Genomic DNA, 21,732 nt, shown 5'->3' with positions numbered 1-21,732 from the left:
TATCATCATTAATGGAGCCTTGCTTTAGTCCTTAATGCACTGGCTGGACTTCAATGCCAGATTGGCATTTTACGGTAAAATTTCATTTACCTGTGCATATATCAATCCTTTTTGGTTCATTACTCCAGACACCGGTACCACAGAGACTAAGTGCATGTGCTCAGCTTTACAGCAGTTGAGCCAGAAGGGACAGGACACAACAAATGAAGTCAAGCATTTTTGTCTGTCTTTTAGAGAAGGCTGGCCCTGGACTTTTTTGTATGTGCTATAAGCTGATGATTTAAATGACAATTTTTATATTGCTTCTCAAAAAATTAGCAAGCTCAAGCAACTCTGAGAGAATTATTCATAAAACCAAAGAGCAGGGAAGAGAACATGCACTTCACTTCTGCAATATAATTAAGTGTAGTATCATTAAATATTAAAATACAGGAAAATGTTATCACTAGTAATTAGTCCTTTCAAAATCTGAGGGGAAATATTTTTTTACATTTTTTTCTGCAGTAGAAGGAAAATAATCTCATGCACTTCATTCAAGTTTAGTCATTCACTCTGACCCTTGCTAGTATAGATGTGACCAATTCATTTGTAAGATATCTAATACTGGAGGGTTGCCAAAAGTCCATCAAGGTAAAAAAAAATGTGCCTGCTGAACAAAGCAAGGTCAGCCTGTGTGAGCTCAGGAGAAAGCCAGGGTGAGAACATGGAGCTCTTTGTATTTTCCTGACACATCAGGATTTGAGGACAGACTTGTGCTCTGCCAGAATGATTTGACCTAAATGGAAATGAGAAAACTGAAACTGAAGACTAATCTTGCTTCAAAAGGATAAAATACACCTAACTGAATGATCACCCAGCCTTCTAGAATTAAAGGCTGAAACCACAGTGTGCTTTTGAATTCAGTTTTGAAAACTCAGGGAGTGAAAAGCATTTTCCAAGATCTGAGAGGCCAGAAAGAAGAATCCATTACACAACCACATACTAGAAGTATTCTAGGATCGGTTTTCATTTCCATAAAACACTTCAGTTTTACAACACATCTAGAACAGCAACTGATTATTGTGGCTGAAGGTAACAACAGCTTGAGTACTGAGGATTGCTGACAAAGAAGCAACCAGGGTGCAAATCTACACAGAAAGGGCTCATGCCCAGGGTAACTCCTTTCCTAAGCCACACAGAGGTCTCCTCACAGATGACTCCAGAAAAACACCTGGTTGCCCACCACTTGTTTGGCAAAACCAAGCACAAGAATGTCTTACCAATAAATGCATTACAGTAGAATTATCTGGCTCTGCTTCAACAATCTTATGCTGCAAATCCACGTATTCCCAAATTCTGATGGATAAGGCTCCTTCTCAACCAGCATTTTTTTTCTGCTCAGGATAGTTTAACAAGCAGTAAGTTATCACACCAAAAAAAAGCAGAGTGAGCATAATTACGACCATTGGAAGGCCATCCTCTACTGAAACACACATCAGATGTGGTTCTAGAAACAAAAAACCAAACACCTCAAAGAGGAGTGAACTGAGCTCAAAAATGGAAAGTCATGAGCCTCAGAATTAGACACATTCTGGAAACTTGCAACCTTTTTGGCTCCTTCCTGCTCTTTTGCTTGTGGAACTGGGATAAAGAACAGTAATTCATAGGTTCTGATAGTCTCAGTTTGTTTCAAAGAAAAATTTCAGGACTTAAAAGACAGTATCAATTCCTCAAACATCAAGGCTGTTAGGTATAAAACTGTGGTTTGGCTTTCAGCTGCTTCAAGTGCTTGTATGTCTGAAAAACAATCTGGTTTTTAAACCAGATCAGTTGCTACAATGACAGGCATCCTCTCTCCTCAGAAACCTTTCCTTTTCTTGGCCCGTAGAGGCACACTAAGAAAGGCCACATGGAGGTAGCATTCTCCAAAGATGTTTGTTGTTAAACTTGCAGCTATGAAATACCACAAAAACTTCTTGTATCACATCTTCTGCATTGCAATGCAAAAGGCAATATTTTGGTTTTGGCAAAGATATTTTCTCAGTGAAAAGGCTGCACTGTATTTAACATTTTCCTTCTTTCCAGAGGTCTTCTCCAGTGCACCCATAAATACACATAAAATTATGAAAGGAAGAAAAAGGAAAAAAGACACCAAATATTTATTCCAGTATGTGCTACAGAAACTGTTCTAAGCCTATTTGAAATTTATAGACAGCTTCCATTGTTGGAGCATCATTGTACACCTAGAAAGGCTTATGCATCACATATTTTTTGCATTTAACATAAAGTAACCTCTTCCCTGTTTCATGCTATTCTTCCCAATTAAATCACCAAGATTAAAGAAACCCCTTTTGCATCCTTTCTGTCCATGTTTCCAGTATTTCCAAGAAGTGTGTCTCTCTGTTTTTGTTCTTTCCCACAAACTGCATTTTTGGTTTTTAACCTTCTCTACCAAAAGATGTGTCAAAAAATGCTGTTTTTCTCTGAACTCTGTAATTTAGCAAAACCTTTTAATGTACTGGTACATACATTGAATATACCTCAAGTGTGGTCTCAGGAAAAACATGAACATGGGCACTTTTATTTCCCAACAGCAAGAAGTGATTTGTAAAAACATAAAAGTTGCAACTGTTCTTTAAATAAAGAATTATTCTTCCTAGTGCTACAGAGCCTTCAGAAACAAAAATCAAACACAAATAAATATTCTTTACACTGGTAATGCACTTGCTACTATAATAAAACTATGCACATATGCTGCAGAAATGAGTAACTGTCCTTATTAGATGTCAGTACTGTGCCTAGAGCACACAGCCTGCACTGGCTTCTTTCCTACACCATTTTGTGTAGGAAATAAGCACAGAGAACCCCATGGGCAATCCCATCCTGCTGCCACAGCTGCCTGCCACTGTGTACAACTACATCTGTGTCTGCTCTGCGCTTCGTGCCTTGATCCATCTAATGAAGTTCCAAGTGAAGCATGAATATTGCACGTGCAACATGCAGTAACAAAAAAAAAAAAAAAAAATCACAGCAGAGATTTAGAAATTCATTAAAAGACTGAAGAATACCATGCAGGAGTTAGAAAACATGTCCTGAAGACTTCAGCAACACCATCAGTAAGTAGTTTCTACACATGTAATGCTAAATGAATATTCCCCAAAAGACACTCTGTAGACACACAGACTAAACAGGAAAACATTTTAAACCCTTGTTCTATAGGGAACTTGTGAGAGGAAGATATTTTGACATTGTTTCTGCTTGTTCCCTGGCTGTGGGTTTTCCCATCTCTTCCTTTCAAATTAAATGATATGTTATGCATTTCTTCTGGCAGGCTGTTTTTAGCATTCTGCTGTGGTCTAACACACCCAGCAGAGTTAAGTTACTGAAGGGCTCAATTCCCCACACCACTGTGCAGCTCCTTGGAAGTGTTCCCTAGTTTCAGCTCATTTCTACCTTCTCCTTGCTGTCCACAAATGAGGAGCTGGGCATTTCCTGTCAATGCCTGGAGGTCTTGAGCCTCCCCTCTGCTTTATATTCAGGATGAATGACACATTGGAGGCACACCCCCTCTCTGTCCATAGAATGGGAGAGTGAAAAACTAATTCATCCAAGGTGTTTAATGAAAACAGGACTAAAGACAGATGAAGGGAATCCCAGATTTGCTCTCTTCTTTCAGTCTGCTCAGTCTGTACCTTCTTAGGCTGCCTGCAGGCATTTGCTTGGGTTTGTTTTCTCATTTAAAAGCTGAGACAAATGCTTCTATTACAAACAGTTAGAAAAGCATCTGGATCAGTCACTCACAATGCCAAACCTCAATCAGGATGGACTGCAAACTGAGGGGGCAGCAAGTACCTCCTTCTACATTTAAATTCAGAAGGCTCTGTGACCCCTTCTTAGGGCACTGCCAGTACTGCCTGCACAGCCTTTCAGTCACCTCAACAAGAAACGCGTAGGAAAATCCAGAGCTCCACAATGCAAATATTGCTTTTGGTCTAGTCACAAACATTAAACAGTCACAGAGAACACTGTTGTGATTCACCCATTTCCAAAGCAAACACAGATTTCCTATTTAAGGAACAGCAGATTTTTGGGGCCCTCAATTAAAACTACTTGCTTGAAATTGAAATGAAGCAGCCAAAACTCAGAAATTACAGATTACAAGTTCCTCCTCTAACCCTTTTCTCCCCCTTGTGGGAAACCATTCTGTACAATGAAAGGAATTAGGGTCCCCTGTAAAAAACAGTGCATGACCAGACAACTAAAAATAGGAATGCAGGAGGCCCGAAGCAGAGTCTCGTGCTTAATAACTGCCACTTGACTTTGTAAACCATCAGCTTCTTCCAGGGCAGTTCCATACACTCTCTCACTTCTGCAGAAAAAATTGCTACTGTATTCAGTATTCAGGCTGTATTCACCAGCCTTCTGCAAGACTTGAGATGGGGAACAATGTGCCCAGTCCACACAGGAGATGTCTCTTGGTGCAGCTTGATAGAAGCCTGCTCTACCTTCCCGCCCCTGCAGGCAGCAATTGTTCAAGGGAAGGAGCAAAGAATGCCTTCCAAGGCAGAATTTCAGTCTCAGCTTTCACACAATTTCCTTGGAACAGCCTTGGTCCATCCCCTTATGAACTGCATTCAGGTCAGCCCCTCTGGCTCCTTTTACTCAGACTAGTGCCTGAGTGCCTGGGCACCACTGTGGCCTGCAGCCCCACCAGAGCAGCCCAGCTCCTTGTTGGCAGAAGGACCAAATCACGTACAGGAAGGGCACAGCCCTGCAGCATAGTTTATCTAAAGCACACCAGCCCTCATGGATTACCTGGAGACACAAACAACCCTCAGCTGGCAGCACATCATTCCAGGAAGTCTCTACTGGGCACACAGCAGGTTATCTGCTCACACTTTGGTGTCCATGAAGCTTTTGTTATAGTTTGCATCAGATCTAGGCATCCTTATCTGGCTTGTTCTTGGTTCCCCTCTGCGCTCCTTTGCTTCTCCAACTCCATCCTTAAGCAGGCTTGTAAATTGTGTGATTTCTCTGGCACTCATTCCACACAGTCCAGTGGGGTTTAGCTCTCACAGTGCACAGCACATGCTACATGTTTGAGCTGGTTTTATCTCAGGTAATTTCCTTTATTCAACCCTACACGGCTTCTCTGTTCCAGGCCGTGGAACAGCGGAACAGAGAACAACACACACACTCCCACTTTCTGCTCCCATAACAACTCCTCTACCACTCACTCAGAAGACCAGAGAAAACTTCCTTACATACCATGTCTGTGAGGACACAAACCCACAAATTTTGTCTTATTCTTGAAATAGGACTATCCAGTAGGTTCAGAGAAGAGAGAGAGTCCATTTTTCTCCTATCTCCTACTACCTTCTCCTCTAGTATTGAGCAGTCACTTCCCCTAGTGATACTCTGAGGGTGAGGAGGCATAGGGGACTAGATTTGTACTGAGGATGAGATAATCTAGGTGAAACCACCATTTCCCCACCCCTCTCCACCTCCAGTAACTGGCATTACTTTCCAGTTCAGTTTGCTGCTGCTCTCTTGGTCCAGGCCAGTCCAAGACTCGGGTGTAAGGAAGAGGTGCTGCTTTGCAGGATGCCAGTCTCCCCCTGAGGAGTGGAAAAAAAGACTGGGAAAAAGGATATTCCTCTTGAGAACTCAGCTGGCTCTCAACAGCAGTCTGTGAAAGACATGTGAGGCTGTGGGGCTCAGCTTCAGCTGAATTTAAAGACCTGTTGCAGCTGGCAGACATGCTGGAGCTGTTCACAAAGTAAAACAGTATTAACTACAGTTAATTAACACTGAACAGCATTAGGCAAACTGCATGGAAAGGTCAATTTTCAGACACATTTAATTACTTTAACTGTGATTTTAGGGAATACAGAGATACCTCGACAGGTGGCACACTGCGATATTTGAGCTCTGCTCTCAGATCCAAATGCCAAACGGCACTTGCTGGCTGTGAATGATCCTGGCTCAATGTCAAAGAAAGTCTTCCCAAACCACTTTGCAACAAAACTATCCACTTGTTCCCCATTCAAAATCCAGTTCATTATGCCTGTCTGCTAGGCCGTGATCTTTTTATCCAGCTAGCAAGTGGCTTGAGCATCCTCTCATACGCTTTCATCTGCTTCCAACATTTACTTAACTTCTACTGCCTGGCGATGGTGATGATAGAGAGGGACCCCCAGTAAGGGGCAACTGTGCAAGGAAAAAGAAAAATTACCTCACAAGACTCCTGCAGTTTAAGTGGGAAGGAGATTTCTTTCTTCTGTTTGTTTCAAATCCCACACTGAACTATTTTAACACAAAAGGATTATCAGCAAAGATAAGTTTTGCAAGTTAGACTGCAAGTACCTATCCCTGACACAGCAGCACCACTGCTCACCTTGGGGACACTGAAGGAGAAGATGAATACAAGAATACTTTCACAGATCTCTTGGAAGTTCAAGCAAGCCTAAGAAACACATGCCCATGTATTCCTCAACAATCATCATAAACAACAAGAAATTATAAGGCTGATAAATTATTTTTCTTCCTTTCCAGTTGTTTTTCCTCACAATTTGCATTTGTTCTGAATAGCCATCTCATGAGGCACTACAATACCAAGCTGTTTCAGGCATTTACTGTTTTCTTTCTACATAAGTTTGCTGAGGACACAAGAGTGTTATCTTCATCCCCACTACGCAGGAAGGAAAGTGAACACAAAGCATTCACCACAACCTGTTCAATACCCTACACGGAGTCTGTCACAGAGTCAAGACTTGAGCCCACACATGTTATTTCCTAGTCTAATCCTCCTACACTTTAAGAGCAATCAAAGAGCCAGGCTGTCGCTTATTTTCTCACACTCAACCTTGTTGAAAAGTCACCTTGATTATACTCTGATTGTACTCTGCTGTTCTAGTGTGACAGAAACCATCTCAGCATTGGCTTCTTGTATGGTTTGAAACAGGATATTTTCCATGGAAGGAGTCTTATTTTGGTTTTGGTTCTTTTGTTTGTTTGTTTCCCAAAGACAAGGTTCTTTGGGTTGAAAAATTTTAAGAACAACTCAAATTTTCATAGTTATGGAGGAAAAGAAATAATATGAAAACATAACTAAGCATTACTCAAAAGATCTGTGAACCAAGCAAACCATTCAACAAGCCTTCTTTCTGAAAGTCTTATGATACAGCAGAACATGGCTCCAAATTTCTTCACATCTAGATTTCAAAACAACATCATAACAACAAAACAACAATACAAAGAAGTACCAAGCTTTCAGACAGACAAATATCTGTAGAAAGGTCCTCAAACCCTACGTCCTACTGTAGAGTTTTGATAGATTAAAAAGACAGACAGGATTTATTGCTGGTTTTTGTTGCTATTGAAATCATGACGGATCCTTACCTCGAAATTCAAGCCCTCTGAGCTGAAAGGTGACAAGGCCATTTCCAATTTCGATCAAGTGCACAAAGGCATTTAAATAATCTGATGCCAGAATAAAACAGTCTCCTGTGTTGTAGTTTCCCCAGCGGCCCAGGATCAAATCTCCACAAAGAGACTCCTGCAGAGATCTTGTCAAATGCTCATAAAAAATGGAGTTGAGATTATTGTCATCATTTCCTACAACCAGAGCAGCACATATTTGTAAAAAAGAAAAAATTATACAAAGCCATTCTGCATTAAATTTTATGTTCTTTTTAATTCCTACTTAAATCTGCTTCCTCTAGCTAGATGGTATCTTCCTGGTACTCTACACACTCTACTTTTTTTATGTAGCCCTTCAAAGAATCGGGTTAATATGAGCAATATTGTAAATAAAAGATCACATTAGTGACAACACATATTTCAGACTCAATCAAATAACTTCCATGATTTACAACAGTAGGAATTTTTTGTTCCACTAAAAGTCTCTGCAATGCTAAGTTAATGTCTATATACTATTCTTAATGCAAAGAAACAAAAAAATCACTATTACTTCAGTACACGTAGTTAAATTTGAATGTTTTTTAAGAGATTTTCAAATAATTTGGTCACACAGATACCAATAATTTTGTTGGGATTTTTTTTCTTCTAGTCCTCCAGGAATTTTTCAAGGCTTTGTCAATGAAGAATCTGTTAGTACTTAAGATGAGGATACTCATTTTAAAACAGCTTATTGAGTACACTGAGTAAGCATGAAACATGCATCACCAGAATTGCTACCAATTTAAAAACAGTAGCTGTTCAATTACACATGGCTTGGAACAAATGCCCAAGTGAACAAACACCCCATCACAGTCTAGAAGTGTAATCTCTTAAAGGTCTATGGCCTTTAACTGGAAGAAAAGGAGCACTTTATGACGGTGATTTGTGAAAGGGACTGAGCCCTTCACAAATGCTATCATGCTGCCATACAATCCAACATGGTATTGCACTCTGCTTGTACTCTTTTACACAATATATGCTTGACATGAGAACTGCTTTTCTCCTCTGTAATGCAGAGTCCCACCTTTAATACTCTTAAAATGCTGGTGCACAACTACATGTACAAACAAACCTCTTGTAGGTGTATTTGTATGCATGTGAGTGTATGTGGATACAGACATACAGGCAGTCATGCATTTTTATGTTTGTGCATATTTAGGAGGCGATCTAACATGGAGGAGAAAAAAGCCCAGAAGCTGAGGCTTGGAAAGGCAATAGCTTCCCCTACAAATTGTTCCTCGACACCAGAGGAGGAGAGGGCTTGTAACTACATTGCTTTTTGTGCCCGTGGCCATTACGCATCCAGCCCTGGTATGTTTGTCCATCTGTACCCATGTCCACGCAGACACACTCACCTGTGCACCTTCTGGAGCATATTTGGTCAAAATTTAAGCACTGGGATGGGATTTTAGCATGAGACACTGGTATCAGTTGCCCCCGCAAAAGGGCTCTGTCCCACCAGGCACTGAAGAGTGCCAGCTGATGTACCACACGTTCTCGGTGTCCACTGATGCGCCAAAAACTGCTCTCACTTCCCAGTCTCAGAAGAACCACTCACTGTGGCCTGGGAAGTTGCTTTGCATGGCCATGGATTGGTGCTCATTTAATGCACTGATACTCAGCAGAGCAGCCCACCATCTTTCCTACTTCTTCCTCTTGCAAGTTTTCCAACTTCTCTTCTTCTCCTCTCAAAAAGGTTTCTCTCCAGGGAAGAGGAGATACCTGTCAGGCCAAACTGCTCAGTGGTAGAGGCACTAACTTCCTGCTTTTTTCCCCAAAACCTTTCCCTACCCACAGCTGACCTCTGAGTCTAGCTAGGGTGCCTGCTGCATATTCCATACAAACACCAATGTGTTTGTATGGAATATTAATTAACCATTAATTTTATTATTATTAATTAACCAGGCAACTGGCAGCCCAGCAGCTCTCTGTCTGATCAGCTACACATAACTGAGGAGTAATTTACTCAGGTCACACGACTCAAGCTGGTGCTCTGCTACATTTAAAATGCTTTGGTTTGTACACACAACATTCAAACCCTTTGCATATCTTCAGCTTTCCCAGCAAAGCCTCCCCAGTGTAAATACATCACATTTTGCATATCGAGCAAGACACCCAAACTTCCAAGCCATACCTGCATCCTTTTCGATCTGAATTGCCAGTCTGGTGTTGGAATGGTCTGATCTTTTGGTGCTGGAAATAAAGACATGTTTACAGACAAGTCTTTTTTTTTTAAAGAAACTTCTCACAATAAACATTTTTTTTCCCTTTAACACATCCCTTAATTTTGTGTTTATATAATTAGGCAGTTCACACTAATCCATTCATCAGGCATACATAGTTATTTCAGGTCAGTATTGCTATTGATATCAGCAATATCAGCATACTCTTTCTGCCCATTTTCCTTCTTGTGGGGCACAGTCTGTTCAGAATTTGGCATCTGGCACAACACTATGTACTTCAATAATTGAACTGGCTCCAGAAATAGACAGGTGCCACCAAAACAGTGAATAGAAAGAGTGTTTAATCAGTCTTTCTTTCCTTCTAGGCCTTAAGGGAAACTCGAGGAGTTTTCTTTGGGTAAAAACATTTCTGTGGGTGTTTACCATCTACAATACAAAACAATACAAAAATACTTAGTTTCATATTTAGCTAGGCAGCAACAGGAGAGTCCCTGGTCATTCTTATTGCTTGAAAAAGAATAAATTAGAGGGCCTTAGCTCATAAAGGCACTAACCCTGTCACCCTTATGAATGGCACATTCCCTATTCAGTATTTTCACTGTAGCAGTGGAATATAAACAACACAGGAAAATGATTACAAAAGAGAAAGCAACTAAAAAGGTAGATTGGATTGAACTTTCATTACTAACTGTAACAAAAGACACTATTAAAGTCAGAAAATAAGGAATGAGTAAATCACTGTGGGCTAGCATGTATTAAACAGAAGAGAATGATTGTTGTGGTGAGTAGGGATATTCAACACCAAGTCTAAAGCATCTCTCAAGCACCCAAGGGTCCTTGGGATAAAAGTGGAACTCTGGCTAATAAAAATGTTATAGTAAACATCAATTTCCCTGAAATACTGCTGTGGCATGAGTATATAAGGATTTCAGGACACTTCATTAAAAATATTGCCTCAAAAGTTTTGCCCTCAATCACTAACCTTAACAGAAGACCTACCTATCAACTATGTAAATATGATCTCTGATTCCTTGGCAAATGAGACCAAAGCAAAACCAGGAAAAGGCCCAAACAACAGTCAGCACGAGGTCACGTGTGACAGTGGCAAGGACCTTGTGTACAAAGGCCTTCAAATGCAGGGCAAAAGAGCTACAATTCCCTGGCATAGGATCCAAGGGAGACACCCAGGTGTGTCCCTCATGGTGTCCTTGGTGGAACTGCAGTGAGATTGGCACGCCTGGGTGGCACTGGCTGGGGTCTGGCTCACAGCTGGGGAGCACAGGGCCCAGAGGAGATTTTGAACAGGCTGGGGATTGGCCAGTCGACCTCCACAGCCCGAATTTAACTACTCACTGTGAAAACTGCAGACATGCCCCAAGGAAGATGGCACCAAAGAGGGGTCCCTTCTAAGGGAGGTTTCAAACAGCTTAAATAACACTGGAAAAGGATGGTGTAAAGATAATGTTGTCTTTGAAACACAGCAGAGACTCAGTAGCGGTTTCCAGGATTTTGTGTGCAAGTTCATGCTGAATCCAACAGGGAGAAGGATGCCACTGATGTGTTACAAAGTCTTTTCATCCACTCTCCACAGCCTCCCCAAAAAAGCTGTGGTAAACTGACCAACAGAAAAATTACACACAGGTTTCCATGTAGGAGACAAAAGAGGAACAGATTTGCTTTATTTCTGCTTCCTACTGAAAGCAAGTGATTTTTTTTTCCTTAAAAAGGCACATTCTCTACTTTGCAAAAAGTATGATTTAGAAAATGAGAGTATTAATTAAAATTATTTGTAATTAATATGAGTACATTATCTACATAGATTAACATTTTATTGGAGGTATTTTTTATCTTCCTGTTTCTGGTTGGCTCAGCTCATTGCAACTGCAATTATCGTTTCCTATTCAACAGAAAATGGCACTGGGGGGAAGTACCTTCTAAGCAGTTCAGAATATAAAGTATCATTTTACTTTAAAAAGGTTGTCAGAATTCTTTGACCATGATATATCCACCTGCATATGCAAGAGTAAGGATAAACATTAGGTTGTGGAATTCAATCAATTTTCTATTCTCAGCAGAGAAGCACTGCTGATTTCCAAACACATATGTTTTAAGATTATAGATGCTTTATTAACTTCCAGTGCCTCTGAAATCAGTGTGGTAGTTTAAGGTAAAAGTTAATACTATTCTTTACCCCAGTTTCTTACCATTTCTGTTACCCATAAAATCAACCAATACTTCAGAAAATTCTAAACTATAAAAAACAGGAATCCTTTTGCCCAGCATGCAGCTCTGGGTCTATTTCTTTCCCCTCTCTCCCTTATTTTTTCTTTTGACAGAAAGATGCATGAAACAATCAGGGAAAATCACAAATGCTTTGGGACCCTACAATTCAGATGATGCAGCCTGACTGGGAAAAAGGGAAGGAAGTAGAACAGCTCTCACAAACATAAAAACCCAAACAAAATAAAATAGAACCAGGCTCCATTAAGGCTTTGTTTGAGCAGCTAAAACATGAGCCCTGGGACATGAGACAAGAATTTACCTTTTCAGACACAACCAGAACTCAAATCTTTATACAGCTATTATGAGGTATAATTTTATTGCATTTTTTTTAAGATCAAGGGTAATATAGACAGTTTGTAAAGCAAACTTCAGTGCTGAAATTCAGCTTAGTCGAATAAATGCTGTCCTGTAATCAATTCTGGGTTTTAAAAGTATTCTACAATTATTAGTAACCAAAGCTGTGTTTGTACCTTCTTGAAAGCAATGGGAATTTGCATTGGATTAAACTACAATCCACTACACCTAACAATCAAACCAGCAACACATTTACTTCTCAACCAGGACCTCTCACTGTGAACTTTTGGGATTAGTAGGTGATTTGGGCTTTCCTCCAGTGACTTCTTACTTTATACTTGGTTGTTACCACTCATCCAATGTGATAATTAGTTCAGTAATTGAATTTCTTCCTGAATTGCATTATTCTATGCAAACCAAGCAGAGTTCCTCCAGCAATTACCCTAGAGAAAAAGCGATTGTGTTGGACTGTCTTCAGCTGAGTCTTCAGCAATTTCAAAGTCAACATCCTGCTTAGTTCCTGAAATATCTGTCTCATGCTCTTTCAATTCCCCATTTACATGGACACTGAGATAACCCACTGGCTTGTGTAGAACTGTTCATGTCATTAAAATTATTGCTTCCTGTTGCAAAAAATTTAGGTCACTTCCTCTATTCTCTTTCCCAAACATGCTGCCCAGAAAGATTTTCTTCTCCCACTTAGTTTCCCAATTTCCTTAGAAAGATAGAAAAAAGGGTGAGGGGGATCAAGGCAGTCTGGGGAAAATACAGAGTATATTGAGAATCAGGTAAATTGAGGAAAATAAATAAATCATTGCTGATTTGATGATGCTTAATAAATCATTATTTCCAGAAGATCAAAATGAAATTCCAGCTGCTCTATCTGCCCTGCTGCTGCTGAGTTTTCCCCCAAAACAAAAATTCAAGATTGCCAGGATTCCTGCTGTGCAAAAGAAGATCTCTACTTTGAAAGAGAACAAAACAAAGAAAAGCAGAGATGCAGAGAAGCCTTTCTAGGGTTGATCCAAAGCTTTTCTTTGTTTGTGTCCAATGAATTTTAATCCACACTTCGATGACATCTAACAGGCAAATTTAAAAGAGAGAAACTTTATGTGCTGCAGCCCTATGATTATTCATGGGAATCTGGAAAAAAATCTTCAGTATTTTCATGTGAATGCCTAATGCTGCTGGCTCTATAAACAAAGGCTTAGCATTAAAACCACAGCAGCAGTTGTCTACAATGGAGGAGAGGCAGGAGGAGAATGGCATGGCAGAATAAGCAGGCACCCATCAGTATTTGAAGGACACCAGAGGTAAAAAACAATGGTATTAACTGGAAGGGGAAGGATACTGAAGTAGTTTTAAATGAATTTCATCTGATAGACAGAATGATTTCAGTGTGGTTTTAACAGCAAGGGCTGACAGCCCCTTCCTGCGTGACCCTGCCCAGGTCTTCTGGGCAGCTGCATGGAAGATACAACTTGGGTTTAACTCACATTAGGAAAGAGGGATCTCTTAAAAATGAAAGCAATTTCTCCTTTCTGATCACTCACTCTGATTTTTATTTTTATGCTTTCTTCCTCCTCTCCTTCCCTGACTGGGCCATTGTTTCATATAACACAATAAAAAGTGGCTTTGATTGCACACTAGGAAACCAGGGCAGGGCTAAGGTATAAATAGTCCCCGTTGCTAAAGACAGCTCTGTTGAAGCATCCTTCTAAAACATAGAAAGGTCTTATTATCAATAACACTTTCTGTTCTTAGAGTTCCTTTACTTTATTAAAAAAGGTTTTTGTAACTGATTTTGAGGCTTCTTGGGCTTGTTTGAGTTTTTTGTTTGTTTGTTTTTATAATGTTTTTGATAGTTTGGGTTTTTTGTTGCTGTTGTTTGTTTAAGTGGGTGTTAAAACCAGAACCATCTGTTGAGATGACTCAGCATGTTTATTTGGCATATTCCAACACCTGTCTGGAAATCTCTGTACTTTTGCTCTTGTACAGCAAGGAGAATTAAAATGCGAGGTGTGAATTTGAAATCAAAAGTTGAATGCCCAAACATAGGTTAAACAGCCCACCTTAGAGCTCTGACATTCAAAGGTTTAGCTGGGGAATTCACCTCTTATTTGTAAGCCAGGTGATTTAAGCAGCTGTGTACTTTAAAATACTAATGCTTTACTAAAATGTCATCAATATTCCTGCTTTTGTCTTATTTAATTTCTTTCCCCTTGTCTAAGTGTGCTTGTTCTTTTAAAACACATTCAATTACTGTCTTCAGATGATTTTTTACTACGCAATAGAAGAAGCCTTATAAGTGGATAGATTATACAACTGTGCAGAGATTTTTTTTTTATGTGCACTCTTGAGGATGTAAAAGAGGTCAGGATCCTGACATTCCTCTAAGGATGGGGTTTAGCCCGGGACTGTGCTTCACAGCTGGACCTGGCTGTCTGCAGCTGAAAGAAGTGCCTTTAATTTAAAAGCAAATGTCTTAACGGCATTACACAAACACAGGTACCTGAAATGGTCCATATGGGTGTTATTCTTCTGTTGTTCCCATCATGAGCCAGCACAAACATTACAGGAAAGGTACTGCACTGAGCCCAGCCCTGGGCAAAGAGCTCCACAGGACTGATCCACATGGGCTTTGCACTGATGGGCCTATGAGTGAAGCAGCAAAAGCCTGAGAAACTGCAAGGGGCTGGAGAGTAGAAAGGAGGTGATGAGAAATATCCTGGTGAAGTTTTCACCAGAGAGAGTGAGAACAGACAAGGGGGGAAAAAAAACAAAACCAAAACAAATGTTGGGAGCTGCTTCCACAAATGAGGCCAAGATGTTTTTCTCCTTTACTCCACACAAAGAGAGAAACATTGTTTAAACATCATAAATGGAGAACAAGGTATTTCAGCATTCATTCTTGATGTTCTTTACTGCTGATAACAAAGTGTTTTCATGCTTTTTCAGTGTGCAATATTAAAATAGCATATATTTAAGATATTTTAATTCTCAATTTCAGACTCAATGTGACTGCTTAATAATAAAATTAGAAGGAAGAGATGGCAAGAAAGTATGAGGAAATACAAGACTTAGACAAAGACTGGTCTTCCAAAGAACGCCTGTATTAGAAATACTAGTTTAGTTCACTGCAGGGTTTTCCATATCCATATTTCTCACCAAAAGATGAAAGGAGGCAAAACAGAAGCTAACCAAGCTGTTCCAGTGCTGGAAACGTGCAGATGAAGCATCAGTGACACTATGCTGAAGACCAACAAAAATCTTAGTGCTACTGTGGAGTTGTACAAAATCCAGTCTAAAAGAGGGATAACTTGCAATACCTCTGGGTTTTTTTACTGCAAGGACTGTTGAGAATGTTAATAATTTACAGCATTCATCTTGGTATCTTCCACAGTACTCTTCAGACTGAAAACATCTCTGATATTTTGAGAGCAAACACTGCTAGTCAAAGGACTTTAAAAAAAAAAAAAAAACACAAAAAACAAAACAAAAAAAAAAAAAACCCCAAAAAAAAAAAAAAAAACAAAAAAAAAAAAAAAAAAAAAAAAAAAAAAAAAAAAAAAAACCCCAAAAAAAAAAAAAAAACCAAAAAAAAAAAAAACCAAAAAAAACAAACACCTCCCACTAGCTTTCATCTAGTATTTACCTAGTCCCAACTAGCACAAAGTTTCAGAGGCAATTCTCAGTGGCAATGGTGACACAATTCTGCATTTTGCACTATCTCAGAAAGAAGAGATGGTTTACAGTTTACTCTTACAAGCCCCAAGGCAACCTGGGCCCAGTGAGTACCTTTGTGTATCAGGAGACAACCAAGAGCCAAGCAGGCTGCAGCATGAACTGCTCCCTGCCACTGCCTGTGCACAACGTTTCACCTCGGTTAGAATGGTTACACTTGCTGAACATCTCCTCCCAGATCTCAGCTTTACCAGTTTTCACATTTTTGACAAAAGTGGCTTGAATAAGCATTTCCTGGAATGTAAGGCTCAGGTTTAGTACTCCGAACTTCAGCTTGCCCCTAAATGTTTGATTCAGTTAAATCCAACACAGGACGTGATCTACATTATCCAAATGAATGGATGAACACTTGCTGAGAACACTTATTCCTATGGAAATTCAGACAACTCATTTCAGGGGGGTTCCAATATTTGACAAGACAGAAATTTAATGAGTTAACTTGATCTCATTAGATTTACATAATTTGGAAGCTAATGATTAGATGAACAGCATTATAAATCTTTAGTGCCACTGTATATCCACACATGCCCTTAAAACATTACATGGGCCCTATTTCTGATGGGAGTCCATTATTGTCTCTTACATCCTGTTGCTGCCTTCCTTTCTAAATATATATTTTAAAGCCCTCCTCTGTCATGCTCATGATTGCATCTCCTTTGTAGGTCCTAGTTCCTGCTTACCCTTGTCTGTTGAGTTATCCCCTCAGATTTTTCCTTTCTGCCCACCCACCCTTTTCCCTTTTCATTTATGCCACTTACAGTTTTGATCTCTACTTGTGTTCCTCCCGATCTCAGCATGCATTCCCTTTCTGATGTCTCCCTCCTGTCTTTACTTTGTCCACTCAGAATGATTCAGTGAACTGGAGTTGTGACTGCATCTTTAACTCAGCAGGGAACTACAGAGCACTGAATCAGAATACATTCCCAATTAATTATCACACATATGGCTCCTATTCAATTAGCCTCAATTTGTTTTATTGACTGCCAGGGGCAAAAATTTGAGAAAAAGATATGTTACCAGTTACAGAGAGACTGCCAAACAGTTAAACTACATCTTTGAATTTTGTATTCAAAGCCTCCCTTGAGTGTGAAACTCCAGGCAACTCAGAAAACACTTATTTTAATATCAAACCTACTTGATTAAAGGTACCTGGTTTCCTTGCCCACCCTTTCCTATGGTTTTCCAGCTCGGTGTGACTCCACACAAGGAGTCAAGCTTGAGGTGAGGTGAGGGCTGGGTTGGAGAGGAGGTGTGCAGAGCTCCATGCTACAGCAGGCAGCCACAGGGGCACACATGGTCACTTGCTCTAGGGGAGATCACAGCTCAAGACACTGAAGGGAAGGGAGTTTCTAGCAAGGCTTCTTTTAGCTTGGGGCTGCACCTGAAGCAATACCCCCCACACCTGAATGCTGTGGGCTTTGTTACTCTGCAAAGCTCCACACTGAAAGGAATTAAAGACTCCCAAACCAGGCAAGTGTTGCAGGTACAGGCCCATGGGCAGTACTGGAGCCACGCAAGACAGAGGGTGGTTACACACTACAGGAAGGAGCAGATAGGGAAGGGTCTTGAGAAGACACTCAGATGAATAATTCTAATGAGTAACATGTAATTTCAGAGAGCTCATGAAGAGCTAAGCCTGAAGTACACACAAAGATGTTCTTTGTTCTTCAAATGTTTTGGTTTTCTCTATTTTCTCCCCCAGTGCCAGAACCACGGCCACAAATGCCCCTGGAGAACAGGGCATAACTTCCCAAAGACCAGTTTATACTCATTGTTTTAAGAGAGGAGCATGTTTAAAAAAAAAAAAAAAAAAAAAAAAAAAATCACCTCTATTGGGAAATCTGCCAACCTTAAGAGAAGAGAAAAGAAGGAAAAATGGCAGCAGCTTGCTAATATTTCAGCTTCTGCACCGCTGCCAGCCAGGGACTGCCACTTACAATTGCATCAATGCTACACTCAAGGACACCAAGTCAGGCCTAAGCAAACCTCAGTATGGGCTGCAGCATACCAGTACAGGCTGGGCCCTCACAGAACTAAGCACCTTTGAAATTTCCAGAAAGACTGGAAATTCTACAAATTCACCAAATTCTACATGCTTTGTAAATAGGATTGGTAAGCCCTTTTGATTTGGAGGCAACACTCAAAAATTAAGGCCAAAAACCATTCATTCATTGGTCCTTTTTGTTTGGACTTGTAAGTCCCGTGCCCTAATAAGCACCCATTTCAGGTTTATCTGCACACTGATACTTATTTATACTGTTTTGAAGAGTTCTAAATTAACTCTCAATAAAAGCCTGAAGGAGCCCTGAGGCCAACTCAGTGAAGATCTCTCTTAGAAGAACCACAGTCACCAAAGGGACCAGCATTCATCAGTGAGTAATAGCTGTGAACAACGGCACTAGAACCTCAGATCATTTTAGAGCAAACAGAAATACAGTGCTTCTTTCTGGTCAGTTCATAAAAACAGGATAGAAATAGAGGCAGCCAGAGAGAAACACAAAAATTTGCAGAGAAATCAGTTTGGAAGAAACTAAAATAATTCCAATGAACAGTAAAACTCAAGGCTACAATGTGGCTTCCAGACCAGGTAGCTGGAAATATTCAAGAAAGTTTGAACTCTAAGCAAGTTTGAACCCTAAGCAGGGCAGTGACAGTAGTTAGAACATAACATATGAGATGATATTTGATGAAATAAGGCAAATACTATCTCCTGTCAATTAGGGGGGGAAAGGAGAAAAATGCTGAAGTCATGCACTGTAAATTAAAATCCAAACCATTACTGAGCTACAAACATCTGCTGCAGTTGGTCCTCTGTAAACATCACTACTATGGAGGTCTAAAAACATGTGAAAATCAAACAAGACAGGAAGAAAAGACTAAGAAAAAAAAAAATCCAGTCTTAAAAAGAACAGCTTGAAAGGTCTGAGTGTGCGGATCCCAAACAAGGCCCATGGACAGTTACGGGTGAGTGACATTTTTTGTTTGGAGCAGGGGTTTTAAGAGCTGTAACAGATGAGCAGGCTCACAGGGAAACCAAAGGCACCAGCGTGTGTTAAAAATAAGCATTTGGAAGTGGAAGGCCTCTTATTTTATGGAGGAAAAGCAGAGGAGCAGACAGGTACTTTTCACAGCTCCTTTTCCCACACACATGCATAATGTGGGGCCAACCAGAATTATGTGTACACTGGGAAAACACTTCTCATTCCACCTGCAGGTTGTCTGCAATGGGCAGGTTAAGTGAGCTGGCAGAAAAAAAAAAGAAGGAAAAGCCATCTGCACTACATCTGAAGCAGGGCAGGTTTCCCTCACCCTCCATTCCCAGCTGTATTAACCCTACAGGTGGTTATTTTCCAGACCACAATGACTGGAACAATAACACAGTAATACACTTTTTAAAAAGATGGAGAAAAGAAAGACTTGCTCAGATAGTCCCAAACACAGAGAGGCATCCTGTAATGCCAGTCTGAGATAACTGGCAATTTAATCACAGCCTCTTTAGAGACACCTAATTAATTCAGTTGCACCGCACCGTAATTCATTCAAGGCACTTCAAAGCAAATGCAAGCTGTGCCTTACCCAAAAATAGGCACTGAACTAGAAGAACAGAAACAGGAAGGTACAGGAGAGACAAGCAGCTTGTAAACAGTGAAATCTCCAGATTCCTGGGGGCAGTTTGCTGTTTGTGGGGATAAGTCATAGCTGCAGCAGAGAACAAACAGGCTGTTCCACGTGATCCAGCTGTTACACCCACTGGGGAATAAAAGTAAACTTCCTACTCTGTTCTGTCATTGTCATATCCAAGATACAAAGGAAGATAAGAAGAAGGGAGGAGAGGACAGAGTCAGGCTGCAGCGTGACAAAGTATTTGAGAAAGAAAGCAAAAGCAGAGGAATTGAACAATAATGTTTGGACAAACACTTTTTGCTTTAAAGCTCCTATGCATTAAACAAGATTTACTGCTATTTCCTTTTCTCTCTCTGACATCTACAGCCTAATCATTCCAACAGCTGTGAAAATAGGGACTAAAAGAGCAGTCTACAAACTGGGAAGTGGGACCAAGGCCAATGGCTGGACAAAACCAGTGTCACAGCAAATCTTCCTTTGTAAAAACACAAACCCAAAAATAACAGAGAGAAATAAAAAATTCTCATAGTTGAACTCCCCCAAGGTAGCCAGCTCATGAGCAATGGCCCAGCTTCTCATTTGACACCCCTCTCTTTTCAACAACAAAGGTAGCAAAAGCTGCAAAACTGTGACTGCAAGAGTTCTTCTTTCTCATTAACTTTCCTTAATGCCTTATTTTTCCTTCTTCTTTGTCATCCTTCCTTTCCCCTCTGAAGGATCCCTGACCTCAGTGATGTATTGGTGTAGTAGACTCTGCCTGCAGTGAGTACCAAAGGGCACACTCCAAACAAAGAGCATCTGCTGACTGCAGGGAAGAACACCCCTGCTCTGCTCACACACCACAAGAGCCCAAACAGGCACAGCATGAGTCCTGAATTTTGAAGAGCGTGTTAGGAATTTCACAGTTTGCTTACTATCAAAATGAATCCCTTTTTCTTTTTTTAACCACCTGAGTCCTTCAGCTCCTTGAAAAAACAAACAACACCATTTTAATTTTCCAAGACTTTCAGCTCCAGTTTGAATCATCTAGAATGGAAGAAGCTCAGTCAGAGAAACCTGAGGATTCAAACTCCTCTTTAGCCAGCAGAAAAAGTGGAACTAAAAGAAACGTGGGAACACAAGATACATGTGTGTGCACTCAGAAAACACCAGGCAGGGATAACCAAACCAACATTTTAAGGAACAGATGGATCAGTTGCTCAGCACTCAGACTACTGGCCTAGTAGCCCTGTTCTATTAATAAACAGGGTACTCCGTACTTGCTAAAGTTCAAAGTGTCATCTTTGGATTCACTCTACCAAAAATGAACTGGATCTTTTTTTCCCTATTCTAATTTCAGTCTGTTGGCCCAAAACAAATGCAAAAGAATTTCTTCCTTAAGAGAAACAGCAAAGAAGTTTGCTTGACAACAGAGAAGCGTGCAAATACTGATTACAATCAGTACAGAAATGACAACCTAAGAAGGCAATCTAATTTATGACTTGAAAGAAAAACAATTTTGATACTTAGACTGCTTGTCAAAGTTGCTTTCAGTTATTCCACTTAAGACATTAAATTATATTTAAAAAATAACCTTGGAACTGGCAATACCTAAATTCATGCAAGTGTAAATGAATTATTTGTAGCTAATATGTGATAATTTAATGTAGTCATCAATACAGCAAGGAAGTGTTTAAAAAGGAGTATGGGAAGCAGGCAATAAAAAAAGCTATATAAAGTACATTGAAGGTAGCTTTCCCCTGGGCAAAATTCTTGTCAACAAGCAGTGAGTATGGAAACAGCCAAAAAAAGATCTCCAAGAGGTTCTGCTTTTGTATGCACTTATCTCAGACAACACTGCAGTGAACCTGTGACTTTCCACAAATACCCTGAGCTGAACTTGGGGAAACCATCAGTGCACCCCACAAAAGAAATCTGTACAACAATTTCCCCATCTGTTTGTTCTGTCTTATATAACCTTAAAATGCAGTGCACATCTGGCTGTAAGAACTGCAGCCCAAAGACAGGCAGATGCGCAGAAGCCAGAACAAACTTCCATTCTAGCTCAAGTTCCTGACCCTATCTAACTCCACAGCTAAAAAAGAAAGCAATTATGCTACCCCTTGAATTTTTTACACATTGATGGGGCAAAATTCAAAGCAATAAGGCAAGGCCCACTCAGTTC

The 21,732-nt window shown here is 40.2% G+C and overlaps 1 protein-coding gene across 1 annotated transcript in view; it reads right to left on the bottom strand.

Moving 5' to 3' along the window:
- The window catches only part of PCNX2 (pecanex 2), a 149,645-nt gene that overhangs the window by 29,108 nt on the left and 98,805 nt on the right, over positions 1-21,732 (bottom strand). Inside the window, exons 24-25 of the mRNA XM_041399139.1 lie at positions 9,575-9,633; positions 7,381-7,596 (exon numbers count right to left, since the gene is read on the bottom strand). Coding sequence (XP_041255073.1) covers positions 7,381-7,596; positions 9,575-9,633 — 275 coding nt within the window. The remainder of the gene's footprint in view (positions 1-7,380; positions 7,597-9,574; positions 9,634-21,732) is intronic.

The sequence above is a fragment of the Onychostruthus taczanowskii genome, unplaced genomic scaffold (assembly GCF_017590055.1).
Source record: "Onychostruthus taczanowskii isolate IOZ18803 unplaced genomic scaffold, ASM1759005v1 scaffold156, whole genome shotgun sequence".
Lineage (NCBI taxonomy): Eukaryota > Metazoa > Chordata > Aves > Passeriformes > Passeridae > Onychostruthus > Onychostruthus taczanowskii.
Note: the sequence above shows the minus strand (reverse complement) of the source record. Positions and strands in the feature narration are given on the sequence as shown.